This window comes from Camellia sinensis, chromosome 14, assembly GCF_055761805.1.
Source record: "Camellia sinensis isolate YWXY chromosome 14, ASM5576180v1, whole genome shotgun sequence".
NCBI classification, from domain to species: domain Eukaryota; kingdom Viridiplantae; phylum Streptophyta; class Magnoliopsida; order Ericales; family Theaceae; genus Camellia; species Camellia sinensis.
The window spans coordinates 51,969,419-51,983,498 of record NC_138974.1 but is presented as its reverse complement, the minus strand read 5'-3'; the positions used below and the strand labels follow the sequence as shown (position 1 = coordinate 51,983,498).

At 39.3% G+C, this 14,080-nt stretch overlaps 2 protein-coding genes across 2 annotated transcripts; both read right to left on the bottom strand.

The window, feature by feature from the left end:
* Positions 1-2,221: 2,221 nt before the first annotated feature.
* On the bottom strand, positions 2,222-2,936 carry LOC145806980 (uncharacterized). Its single transcript, XM_082904864.1, has 2 exons — positions 2,754-2,936; positions 2,222-2,515 (listed from the first exon to the last, which is right to left on the bottom strand). The coding sequence occupies exons 1-2, from the start codon at positions 2,934-2,936 to the stop codon at positions 2,222-2,224; spliced, it is 477 nt and encodes a 158-aa protein (XP_082760990.1).
* A 466-nt stretch (positions 2,937-3,402) lies between these two features.
* Positions 3,403-3,867, bottom strand: LOC145806979 (uncharacterized). The gene has a single exon (XM_082904863.1). The coding sequence runs from the start codon at positions 3,865-3,867 to the stop codon at positions 3,403-3,405; it is 465 nt and encodes a 154-aa protein (XP_082760989.1).
* Positions 3,868-14,080: the final 10,213 nt, after the last annotated feature.

Genomic DNA, 14,080 nt, shown 5'->3' with positions numbered 1-14,080 from the left:
GAAGTGGGTTTTTTAGACCCCAGTGTCCCTCAAAAGGTAGAAAATAGGAAGTATGCCAAAAATCGGAGCAATAGGAGATGGTTAAGCGGTCCCGAACCGAGGCACACGGCCTGACAGCTCCGAAAACCAGAAACCGGACTCCGAAATGGGAAAAATGGCCTACGGCCACCAAATGTAGCCTACGGACATTGAGAGATGGTCTATTGGACCTCTCCCTCCTCTCAGGAAAAGAAACAGAGAAAACCGAGTCTGGTTCGCAAACCGAGACAAGGTACAAAAGAGGGTTCGGAAGTCTGGAGGCAGGGCTCACGGCCGCAACTCTGAAACTTCTGAACGAGCACATTATGCAACATCACCAAGCGCTCAATCAATGACATATGAGTCTTAAGGTCGGTCAAAAATGGGGTGTCTACAACAGGTTTTGCAAGCAATTTGGTTTTATTCAAGCCATCCCGGGTAAACTTAAGGTAGATCTTCGGGATGGTAGTTTACAGAACATTATTCAGCATTGGGATTATTGTGTTCATGATGGTACCCGTTCTGTATTGAGGTTACGAGGGCATTTTGATTTCCCATCTCGTTCCACTACCAAGGTTTATTTGGAGTGGTGGTCCTAGCTTTATGCAGGCTATTTCTTTAACAAAGAAAATTCTATCCCAAGGAGTAAACGCTCGGCTTCACCAAATCAAGAGATGGTTAAAGCGAAGAAAAATACAATTGCTAAGCAAAATTCTAATCCCAAGACCAACGAAATGGTTCGAGAAAGTGTTGATGGGACTCTTGCTGGAGTAGTAGACGAGGACCGTAGTCACGGTGATCGTAATTGGCGTCACTTAGGAAGAAAATCTGGTATTGGTACTATTGGAAAGAACACCACTACTTTTAATTACATGGAGTGATTTTTGATCGACATTCCTAGTACTTCTCAACCATTGGCTACCGATGTTGTACCAGTAATGACAGAATCTATTATTTGTCATTTCAATTTTTTTTTTTCTTTTTTTACTCCTCTTTAATTTGTTTTGACATTGCCAAATGATGACTTTGATTTGGCATCTGACAATGAGGATATGAGACTTCTTAATGAGTTCTCAGATAATAAAGAATCAATTAATGGGCCATCAGCCTTTGATTTAGTGATTGGTCGTAAAAGTTGTCTCTCAATGGACCCATCTCCAATTGTCCAAACTTCTTCCTTACCTACTACTCCTACACTGAGTCAAGTTGCACCTTCTGTGTTTTCTATCATTGATACAATAAGCATGATCCTTAATGCTCGCCGCTCAGCAACTTCAATACATGATAACCATATTAAAGGCTTATTGAGCAAAACTCCTATTCAAAAAGTTCCAGCATTGGGCCCAAAGCTCCAAGAACTTTATGATGAGCTCTCAAAGCTTCAGATAGACTATTCTCTGTTGCAAAGCCAGATTGAGAAGTATGTACAAAATGCTACTACGTACATCTATGAAATCAGCGTTTGCTCAAGAGATGACTTCATAGCTACATGATTAGCGTTTGGCGGATGTCAGTCAACGTGTTACTCATGCTCTAGCTCTTGAGAATGAAGGAATTGAACAGGTTCACTTGCTGAAGTCTGATTTGGGTAACGTTACAGCAAAGAAGGCAGAATTATTAAAGGCGTTGGAACATTTAGATGAACAATCCCAACAACTAGAGACTACAATTAGTGTTGCTGAAGTTGAAGTGGTTCAAAGGCGAGCCCTTTTTTCCATTTTAAGGGACGAACAAGTTACAATAGAAGCAGTTGAGGTGTTAAGAAGCGGAGATATCGAAGTCGCCCACAAGTTGGAGCAGCTCTTGAAGGTTGAACAAGGCGAGATCCAGAGTTTATCATAGTTGCCATGATTTATTATTCATTATTATTTTATTTCATTTTTTTTATTTTAATGAAATGTAGCTTAAAACCAAATACTTCATTATAAAATAATTGTTCTAGCAAACACTTTATTTATGAAATAAATATTATAGTTCAAAGAGAAATACTCTTATTGTAAAACACATTTGGCTTATAGATTTATTTAGACGTTCACAGCTTATACTCGTGCGGGCCAGGAGTAGTACAATTTTTTTTTTAACAACTTTATTTCATATGGGCCAAAAACATCATGCAGTTTATGCTCATGCGATTAGGAGCGTTACATTCTCATGGATAGCAGCACTTTAGGAACTTGCCATTGATTGGGCCATCTCTAATACCTTATTCATCAACAATCTTGTATGCTCCGTTAGTGTAGACTTCAGTCACCACGTATGGACCATCCCACATTGACAAGAACTTGTTGCCGGTTCGGTGAGTGGTGATGATAGGTCTTCGAATAGCCAATACCAATTCTCTAACTTGAAAAGATCGGGGTCTAACCTTCTTATTGAAAGCTCTGGAGAGTTGAGCTTGGTAACACTCAAGTTTTTGTTGTGCTTCCAATCTCTTCTCATCCAATGCTTCTAACTCCGCAAGGCATAGTTTTGCATTCTCATCATCGGTGAGACCTTCCTATATAGCTATCTTTAATGAAGGAATCTGTTGTTCCAAAGGAAAAACCACTTCAACACCATACACAAGGGAGTATGAGGTGGCTTGTGTTGGGGTACGATGTGTCGTACGGTATGCCCAGAGTGCTTCTCCAATTCTTTCATGCCAATCCCTCTTTGATTTAGCAACTACCTTTTTCAATAGGTTGCCCAAAGTTTTGTTAAACGCCTCTACTAGTCCGTTGGCAGGTGCATTGTACATTGAGAAATGCCCAGAGTGCTTCTCCAATTCTTTCATGCCAATCCCTCATTGATTTAGCAACTACCTTTTTCAATAGGTTGCCCAAAGTTTTGTTAAACGCCTTTGCCAGTCCATTCGCAGGTGCATTGTACATTGAGGAATTGCGTTTCTTAAATCCAAATCTTTCACAAAATTTGTCCATTAGACTATTGTAGAAAGGCTTTTCGCTATCAGTGATGATGTAGCAAGGCACACCATACCGATAAATAATGTGTTTCTTTCTTGACTTCTTTAAGTGGGACGGCTTCAACCCACTTAGAGAAGTAATCTGTGGCGGCCAAGATGTATAAGTGGCCTGCAGAAGACTTGGTCAATGGGCCAACTACATCTGGACCCCATGTATCAAATGGCCAAGAAGCAATTGTCTGGTGTAAAGGTTCTAGTGGTTGATGGATAAAGTTTGCATGAAACTAGCAAGGTTGACACTTTCTTGAGTGGTCCAAGCAATCTTTAACCACCGTAGGCCAATAGTAACCCATCCTTTTTACTCGAAAGTGAAGTTTAGGACCAGACTAATGGGCTTCACATATCCCAGAATGGGCTTCTTCCGTGGCTTGTTGAGCTTCTTCATCCCCTAGGCAACGAAGAAAAATTCCTTCAAATGATCGTCAGAATAAAGTTTCCTTGTAGTAGATGAATCGAGGAGCTCGGCGTCTTATTTCAGTTCTATGGCGAGAATCATTAGGGAGCTTCCCGTGTTCAAGGTAGTCTATAATTAGCGCTCTCCAATCGTCGACTTCGATGGCTAGTACTGAAATTCCATTTGTTTCAACAAGGCGACATTCCAACAATTGTGGCAATACCCATCGTTGACATATAGGGACACTAACTTGTTTGCCTTCTAACAATGCCAGTGTAGTTGCTAGATTGGCAAGTGCATCAGCCATGTGATTTTCTTTCCTTGGAACATGTTCAAGTACCACCCCCTCAAATTTTTCAATGAGATCAGTTGCATACTGGAAATATGGGACTATGTTGTCTTTCTTGACTTCATAATCCCCCCGGAGCTGATTAATTATTAACTTAGAATCCCCATAGACATCTAGGTCAACAATTTTTAGCTCTGTTACCATTTGTAAACCAATGATCAAGGCCTGGTCCTCAACAACATTGTTTGAGCAATTTTTGCCAAGAATAAATGATTAAGGCAAAATGTGCTTCTGTGGTGAAACAAAATGACACTTGTTCCTGCCCCTTCCTTCCTGGCAGCCCCATCAAAGAACATCAACCAAGGTTGTAAAACTTCTATGAACAATACATCTTCGTCGGGGAATTCCTCAGAAATTTCCCAATCAGCAGGGATGGGATGGTTGGCCAAGAAGTCTACAAGGGCCTACCCTTTCACTACTTTTCTTGGCACGTAAATTATCTCAAATTCATTAAAGAGGAAAGACCATCTTGCTAAGTGTCTTGGGAGGATGGGCTTAGACATAACATACTTTATTGGGTCGGCTCTTGCAATAAGATGCACTGTATGGGCTTGGAAATAATGTCTCAATTTTTCAGAGGCAAAAACAAGCGCGAAACACATTTTCTCAATGGGTGAGTGCTTGAGTTCATTTTCAGTTAATCTGTAACTCAAGTAATAGAGTGCTCACTCTTTATTTTCTTTTTTATTTTGGGCCAGCATCGCTCCAAGAGACTCTTCTTGAGCTGTAGTGTAAAGCATCAATAGTTTCCCCTGAATAGAAGCTCCTAATACTGGGAGATGAAGCAAGTATCTCTTAATACTGTCGAAAGCATTTTCACATGCCTGATCCCAAACAAATGGAGCCTTCTTTTTCTTCTGTTGAATGAAAGGTTGACAACGACTTGCCAAGTTTGCAATGAATCTGTGGATATATGCCAAGTGACCTTGGAGGCTTCTAAGTTCCTTCAAGTTTTTTGGTGGTGGCATCTTTTGTATAGCATCGATTTTGGACTAATCAACCTCAATGCCTCTACGTCGAACAATAAAGCTGAAGAATTTTCCAGACGTGACTCCAAATGCGCATTTAAGTGGATTCATCTTCAAGTCATACTTTCTCAACCGGTTGAAGACTGCACGAAGGTCCTTTAAGTGATTTTCCCTTTTCTTAGTTTTGACCACCAAATCATCAACATAGCACTCAACAAATTTAGGGAGCATGTCATCGAAGATCTTTTGCATGGCACGTTGATAGGTGGCACCAACATTCTTGAGTTTGAAAGGCATCACTTTATAACAATAGATGCCTTTTGTGGTATGAAATGCAGTTAACTTTTCATCCTTAGGTGCCATCTGTATTTGGTTGGATCCTGAACACCCATCCATGAAAGACAACACCTCATGTCCGGTAATGGCGTTTATCATTAATTCCATAATAGGAAGCGGAAAGTCATCCTTGGGAGATGCTTCGTTCAAATTTCAAAAGTCGATACATATTCTAATCTATCCAGTCTTCTTGACTACAGAGACCATACTTAATATCCATATCGAATATTTTACTTCATGTATGAACCCAGCTTCGATCAACTTGTTGACTTCTTCTTCCACTTTAAGGATGCACTCAGGTCTGATGTATCGATGAGCGTGCTTTACTGGTCGCATACCATGTTTGATCCCAAGGCGATGGACAGCAACCTTTGGACTTAAACCTGGCATCTCCTTATACGTCCATGCGAAGACATCTTTATATTCGAGGAGCAGTTCAAAAAATGTCTTTTCTTCCTCAAGCATTAAGAGTGTTCCCACAAAGATTGGTCGAGGGTCATCAGGAGTTCCCAAGTTGAGTTCTTTCAAATTGTCAACAGTTGATTGCCCCCTATCTTCAAGTTCTGAAGGAGCTTCTTGGAGATCATCATCCTCTAAATCTGAGCTAGAATCTTCTTCAACTGTTACATGGTGAGAAGCAACACATTCAATTTCTTCTTCTCTTTTACTTTCCACTTGAGTCTTAACTTCCCCAGTTAGTATGATAGTGTGCCTTTTGACCTTAAGCCGACCTTTAACACTAACTTCAAGTCACGTCATGCGTTTCATGCGAGAAGGAATCAAACTTCGAGTCTCATCATCCTCCTTTGTAGAATTCAACTCAATTGTTGTTGTGCTTCTCTTATTCTTGCCTTTTTTAGGTGATGCATTCATATCACCAAGTTGAGCAAAAATGGACTTTCGTGACCAGGAAGTTTGTTTTTCATCCCCTTCCTTAGTAGTGCCTAATCTTTTAAAAACTGAAGTTTGAGAAGTTGTACCTCCATCTGTCGTATCAACAGTGCTCATCCGATCAAAAACTGAGGTTCGAGGTGCAGGAGCTTCAATGCGGTCAAACACTGAGACTCGAGGAGTTGGGCATGGACTTTTGTCTTCCTTCACTTCTTCCATAGTGATATGTTGTACGTCTTCCTTCTTCTCTTTTCTCTGGGTAGAGATACAAATTGTGACACCCCGAACGTTTAATTAAATACCACATACATATTTATAGTTAAATATGATTATGGTTGTATGTGATGATATATTATTAAAAAAATAAATAATAAATATATATATATATATATATATAATTTGGCATTGGGTTATCAAATATGAGATTAATTAGGGATTATTAATTAGAGTTAAAGATAGTAAATACAAAATAATATTGATAACAATAATAATAAATGAATAATAATAATAACAATAGAGATAATAATAAGCCTACCATATCTGATAAGGTTAACAATAATTGATGAGGTTAATTAACTAGCATTTAATTAAGGAGATTTGTAAAACCTCCAGGAGCAGGATGATACGCCACCTGTATTGTCTAGGCCCTAGAAGAGGTGAGTCACCATTTGTTAGGCATCAAGTGCTGTGTATATATAAGAGAGAGTGGAGCTACGAATTGCATAAAGGAAAGAGAAAAAAAAAAAAAAAAAGGAGGAATTAAGTGATCTCGAGAATATAGGGAAAATAGAAAGGAAATAGTAAGACTCAATCTTAAGGTGAGTTATATTATACTTTGAGTTACCATAATAAATTTTATGTATGTTTTGACTTACCATAATTTATTTTATACAAGTTGTATTTTATTAGTTATATTAATACAAGTTATGTTTCATAAATATTTCAATTACGCGGTTTAATTCTGAACTCTATTTGTTAAAATGAAACCCATGGATATGTTTGTCTAAATTTTAAAGAATATTTGACTATGACGTTATAAATAATTATGTTTTATAAGTACCACCACGGGAGTCCCATGCCTTGGGGGACTTAAATAACCATTGGCCTCTGTTTGGCCACTTCGTGGTCCTCTGTTTGTCATGGATCTATTGACTTATGTTCTGATTGTCACTTCTATGACCTCTGTTCTATTCTGTTCTATACCGTGGTTATGGTTATTTATTTGCATAATTTATGTATTTCAGTTTCTGCCACTTAAATGATTTATTTACCAAATTCAGTTATGTAAATGTTTTGGCTTAACTAACTATCCATGGTTATTTTGTATTCCATATACTCTTGGCATAATATTTCTCACTCTGCTATGTGCTTATAGCTGTTACCATTTTAGGTGACAAGATGTAGGAAAAACCCATAACCTCACGTAATGGAACCCGCACGAGGATTGATATGGAACCACTATTTTTTCTTTCTTTTTTTTTCTATATATTTTTGCTCCCTTTTATTTCTACTCGGGGCCGGTCACTGAATAATAAAATAATAAAAGCCCTATAGATGTATTTTCTCTTATTAAAATGGTAAAATGGAGTAATTTCCTATTTAATTATTTTATTTCTGCTTGCGCAGTTCAAGTTGCTACGAATAGAATAAGTTAGTAAGTTGCGATTCCAGCCCTAAGCGCCTGGGGTTGGTTCGTGACAAAGGTGATATCAGAGCAACGGTTCAAAAAAAATGCTATTTTAATTTGATCAGGAAGTTTGAAAAGTTATAAATAAATCTATAAATAAAACTATATAGCTAAATAAACATAATAAAATAAGATAAGAAAATAATAATAATAATAATAATAATAATAATAATAATAATTTACCTGCAATTTTAGTCCTTTTGTGTAAAATCTCACGTTTACTCTGGTGATGTAGGAATGTCAAAGATTAACCTTGATGATGCGTTTTGGGATGAGCTCGGGGCCATTAATTTAGAAAAGATTTTAGCCAAGAACTCCACCCCCGCCTCACCTGAGGGTTGGGGAGATTCAGAAGACATAATCAGAGGACTACATCCAGGCCTTGCCCAGTTGATAGGTCAGCCAATCTATATACAGGCTGAGCCTACCGATGTCCCACATTTACTATGGAGACAAAGCCGTGCCGATACACGCAGACGTTTTCTTGGACCCACTCGTGTCCTTGGTGTTGTCCTGGGACATGACCGCCCATATTATATCATAGGCCCTCTACCCCTAGATTTTGTGGCCAGAAAGGGGAATGTGTACCCTGAGGACTATATTTTCACCACAGTCCCTAACCCGCTGGAGATAATTAATATTCAAAATGTTGACTTTAATAATGACTTGTTATATGTCGAGACACCCGGTTGGATTGTCGATCGAGCATTTTTGGGATACATACAGTACGTCTCCATTTTCATAGTCCAGGCAACGTGGATGTGTTTTGGTGTAGTCCAATTAGGATGGGAATTTGAGCTCTTTATGCAACATTATTTTCCATGGTTGTTTGGCCCCTTTGACCCACCACTCTAGATATGGTAGAAGAAAACCTTTTTTATGCTGACCATGATATGTTCCGATCCTTTTTTGTTGTCTTTTTGTTTTTGTTTACCATAGGGATGGACACTAACATATTCTAACTGATGTAATATTAATTGTAAAAAATGTAAAGTTGGCATTTTATATAGATATAGATTGCGCTACACATGCTTACATATATGTTGCGTTGTAAATGTAATGCCTCATTTATTACCTTGTAGAATGGCCAATAATGGTAACGGAAGCGAGTCATTAGTCAGTGGCGCTGAATCGGTGGAAAGAATAACGAAAAGAGCGGTTACTAGCTTTTTGCAAGCCTTGCAGACTAACATCAACAATATGATGCCAGAACAGCAAAAAGAGCCAGTTACCATAAAACAGTTCCAAGATCTGAAACCCAACACATTTACCGGCAACCCAGACCCAATGGTAGCAGACACTTGGGTTAAAGACATGGAAATGATTTTTCGTGCCCTACCTTGCACTGAAAGACAGAAGGTGACTTTCGCCACTTTCACTTTCAAAGACAATGCACAGGAATGGTGGCTTCTCACTCTGGAGAAAGAAGAAATTGCGACTTGGGCAAGATTCTTGGAAATATTCTATGAAAAATACTTCCCAGATTCATTGTGGGAGCAGAAGGCATCCGAATTCATACATCTAAAGCAAGGAACCATGACAGTGGCCGAATACGAGAGCAAGTTCACACAACTCACTCGGTTTGCAACATACGTCATCCCCACCGAAACTCAAAAAGCATGAAAATTCGAAGCAGGATTGGATGTTGAAATTAAAAACAGGCTCGAGGTCTTGAAACTGCCAACCTATGCAGAAGTGGTACACTGGGCGTACATTGCAGAAAAGGGGATTAAAGCCTCACGTTCTAGAGAACCAAGCCAAAAGAAGCGATTCTGGGAAAAATGTAACAGAAGACCCGGTGTTGTGCCTCCTAAAAAGGTGAATATGGGCACAACCAGTTCAGGCCATCAAGGTCCTACTAACCCCTGAGGTGGCACTGTTCCAATTTGTCCTATTTTTGGGAAGGCTCATTGGGGACAATGCCATCAAGACACAGGAGCATGTTTTAAATGCGGTCAAGTTGGCCACTTGCTGAGGGATTATCCAAAGATGACTAATCCTACAGCCAACCCCTCTGGTCTAGTTAGGAAACCCACAGGACTAGGAGAAGAGAGGAAGGACCAAAAACGCCAAGGACAGGTTTTTACCTTGGTACCTGGAAAGCCAGAAGTTACCGAAAACGTTATGTCAGGTACACTTTCTGTCTGTGGTCATTTAGCTTATGTCCTCATTGACTTTGGGTCAACTCATTCTTTTGTTGCACCACACTCTGTTGCCAAGTTGGCATCAACACCCAAACCATTAGGATATATATTGTCTGTGTCTTTTCCTTCTGGTAAGTCTGCCTGTAGTACTGATGTGTACAGATCTTGTGCTATATTCCTAAAAGGCAAAACCTTATACATAAACTTGATTCCCCTCCGCATTGGGAACTTTAATATGATCCTAGGTATGGATTGGCTGGTTGCCAACCACGCCTCTATTGATTATGAAGCCAAAAAGGTCTCCCTCAAGTTACCAAACCAACCCGAGCTTGTCTTTGATGGGACTGGAGTTTCCAACCCTCCCTGTATTATATCCACCATGACAGCCCAAAACTTCTGAGAAAGGGTTGTGATGGTTATATTTGTTATGTGATCGATACACAAAAAGAGGCCCCCACCGTTGATGTGATCCCCGTAGTACGAGAGTTCCCAGACATTTTTCTTAAAGATCTACCCAGTATCCCGGTTGATTGGGAAATTGAGTTCACCATTGAAACCCAACCTGGCACACAACCAATATCAAAAGCTCCTTATCACATGTCAATGGCAGAATTAAAACAGCTGAAGACTCAACTCCAGGAACTACTGGACAAAGGTTTCATTCGACCTAGTACCTCACCCTGGGGAGCTCCAGTATTGTTTGTGAAGAAAAATGATGGCACGATGAGATTATGCATCGATTACCGGGAGCTGAACAAGGTCACCATCAAGAATCGGTACCCTCTGTCTCGAATCGATGACTTGTTCGATCAACTTCAAGGTGCCCAAGTATTCTCCAAAATCGACTTGCGTTCTGGCTACCATCAACTAAAATTCAAAACAGAAAGTATCAAAAAGACTACCTTCAGAACCTGTTACGGGCACTACGAGTTTCTTGTTATGCCTTTTGGCGTCATAAATGCCCCAGCAGCCTTCATGGACCTCATGAATCGAGTTTTCAAACCCTGTCTTGATGAGTTCATCATCGTCTTCATTGACGACATCCTCATATACTCCAAGTCACCAGAGGCCCATGAGCAGCACTTATGAACAGTTGTACAAATACTACGTGATCACAAACTTTATGCCAAGTTGAAGAAATCCGAATTATGAATCACTAGTGTACACTTTCTCATCACATCATTAACAAAGATGGCATCTCGATTGACCCCCAAAAAGTTGCAGCAATCGTGGACTGGCCACGACCTACTAATGTGTCAGAAATCTGAAGTTTCTTGGGTCTAGCTGGCTATTATCGACGCTTCATGCAAGATTTCTCAAAGATAGCATCACCCTTGACCCACCTAACTCAGAAGAATACACCCTTCGAATGGACTGATAAACAGGAGCATTGCTTTCAAGAATTAAAAAGTCGACTTGTGTTAGCTCCTATACTAGCACTCCCTACAGGAGCAGATAGGTTCATAATTTATAGTGATGCCTCATACAATGGTTTAGGTTGCGTTCTCATGCCAAATAGAAAAGTCATTGCTTATGCATCGCGACAATTAAAGACTCACGAGAAGAACTACCCGACTCATGATTTGGAATTGGCTGCGGTAATCTTTGCCCTCAAAATCTGGCGTCATTATCTCTACGGTGCAACCTGCGAGGTTTATACTAATCACAAGAGTCTTAAATATCTGTTCACACAGAAGGAACTGAATATGAGGCAACGACGGTGGCTAGAATTTATGAAAGACTAATGTAGAGATCCATCACCATCCAGGCAAAGCTAACGTAGTAGTAGACGCACTAAGCCGAAAGACGACCAGAAGTTTGGCATGTACTCTCATTTCCCGCAAGATTAATGGATTGCTCGCCAACATAACCGTGGAACCTACATTGATTGAAGAAATTAAAACGCGCCAATGGGAAGATAAACTTTTGAAGAAAAAGTACGAGGAACAAAGGAATACGCCTGACCCTGATTTCACTATAAGCAATGGGGCATTGAAATTTCAAAATCGAATTTGCATACCCGACATCCCGGAACTCAAGAAAAAGATACTGGTGGAAGCTCATAACTCAAGATTTTCAATCCACCCTGGCAACACAAAGATGTACCATGATCTGAAGGAACACTACTGGTGGACAGGAATGAAAATAGACATAGCAAGCCATGTCTCCAAATGTCTGCATTGTCAGCGTGTTAAAGCAGAACATCAGAGACCTGCAGGACTACTGCAACCACGCCCTATTCCTGAATGGAAATGGGAGCACATTACTATGGACTTCGTGGTTGGGCTACCACAGCCATTTTTTAAGAATGATGCAATATGGGTTATAGTAGACCGACTGACGAAGTCAGCGCATTTTCTACCAATCAAAATCATGTACTCCCTTAATAAGTTTGCCACTTTATACATCAAGGAAATTATTCGTTTACATGGTATCCCAGTTTTGATCGTGTCTGACTGAGACCCCCGCTTCGTGTCTCACTTCTGGAACAAATTGTAAGAAGCTTTGGGGACGACACTGAAGTTTAGTATGGCTAATCATCCACAAATGGATGGGCAATCCAAAAGAACAATCCAGACATTGGAAGACATGTTACGTTTGTGCGTATTGGACCTCAAAGGTAACTGGGATGAGCACCTACCTTTAGTGGAATTAGCCTATAACAACAGCTGCCAAGCAAACATTGGAATGGCACCATATGAAGCTCCGTATAGAAGGAGATGTCGATCACCTCTGTGTTGGATAGAAGTCGGGAACAGGAAATTGTTAGGCCCCAAGATCGTGCAAGTCACAAGTGAGAAAATCCAACTCATCCAACAGCGAATTCGCACTGCTCAGAGCTGCCAAAAAAGTTATGCAGATACACGAAGACGGGACTTGGAATTTCAAGTGGGGGATCATGTGTTCCTTAAAATCTCACCAACAAGAGGAGTTATCCGATTTGGAAAGTGAGGGAAGTTAAACCCACGTTACATCAGGTCATTCGAGCTACTGGAAAGGACTGGTCCTGTAGCTTATCGCCTTGCACTACTACCTGAACTATCCAATGCCCACAATGTGTTTCACGTTTCAATGCTTCGGCGATACCTTCGAGATCCAGAGTACATTGTTGATTACGAGGATCTAGAAGTTTAGGAAGATCTCTCTTATGAAGAGCAACCAGTGCAGATTCTCGATTGTCGTGATCAAGTTCTCCGAAACAAGACCATACCACTGGTAAAGGTCTTATGGCGAAATCATCGTATCAAAGAAGCTACGTGGGAAACAGAAAGTTAAATGCAAGCCAAATACCCACACCTCTTCAAAAATTAAGATACGTCAAGTTTGAGGACAAACTTCTATTTAGGAGGGGAGAAATGTGACACCCTGAACGTTTAATTAAATATCACATAAATATTTATAGTTAAATATGATTATAGTTGTATGTGATGATATATTATTAAATAAATAAATAATAATAAATAAATATATAAATCTAATTTGACATTGGGTTATCAGATATGAGATTAATTAGGGATTATTATTTGGGGACAAATTAATACAAATATGGAATTATAATACTAGTTGGGCCAAATTAGAGTTAAAGATAGTAAATACATAATAATATTGATAACAATAATAATAAATAAATAATAGTAATAACAATAGAGATAATAATAAGCCTACCATATCTTATAAGGTTAACAGTAATTGATGAGGTTAATTAACTAGAATTTAATTAAGGAGATTTGTAAATCCTCCAAGAGAAGGATGATACGCCACCTGTATTGTCTAGGCCCTAGGAGAGGTGAGTCACCATTTGTTAGGCATCAGGTGCTGTGTATATATAAGAGAGAGTGAGGCTACGAATTGCATAAAGGAAGGAGGAAAAAAAAGAGTGGCAGAAAGGAGGAAGGAAGTGATCTCGATAATATAGGAAAAATAGGAAGGAAATAGTAAGACTTAATCTTAAGGTGAGTTATATTATACCTTGAGTTACCATAATAAATTTTACATATGTTTTGACTTACCATAATTTATTTTATACAAGTTGCATTTTATTAGTTATATTAATACAAGTTATGTTTCATAAATATTTCAATTACGTGGTTTAATTTCAAAACCCTATTTGTTAAAATGAAACCCATGGATATATTTGTTTAAATTTTAAAGAATATGTGACTATGATCCTATAAATAATTATGTTTTGTAAGTACCACCACGGGGAGTCCCATGCCTTGGGGGACTTAAATAACCATTGGTCTCTGTTTGGCCACTTGGTGGTCCTCTGTTTGTCATGAATCCATTGACCTCTGTTTTGATTGTTACTTCTGTGACCTCTGTTATGTTCT

Excerpts from the sequence above, each read along its gene's own strand:
- LOC145806980 (XM_082904864.1), bottom strand. The coding sequence starts at position 2,936 with ATGGACAAATTTTGTGAAAGATTTGGATTTAAGAAACGCAATTCCTCA. Across the intron at positions 2,516-2,753 it reads CACTCTGGGCATTTCTCAAT|GAAGGTCTCACCGATGATGA; the intron begins GTACAATGCACC and ends ATAGCTATATAG.
- LOC145806979 (XM_082904863.1), bottom strand. The coding sequence starts at position 3,867 with ATGGTAACAGAGCTAAAAATTGTTGACCTAGATGTCTATGGGGATTCT.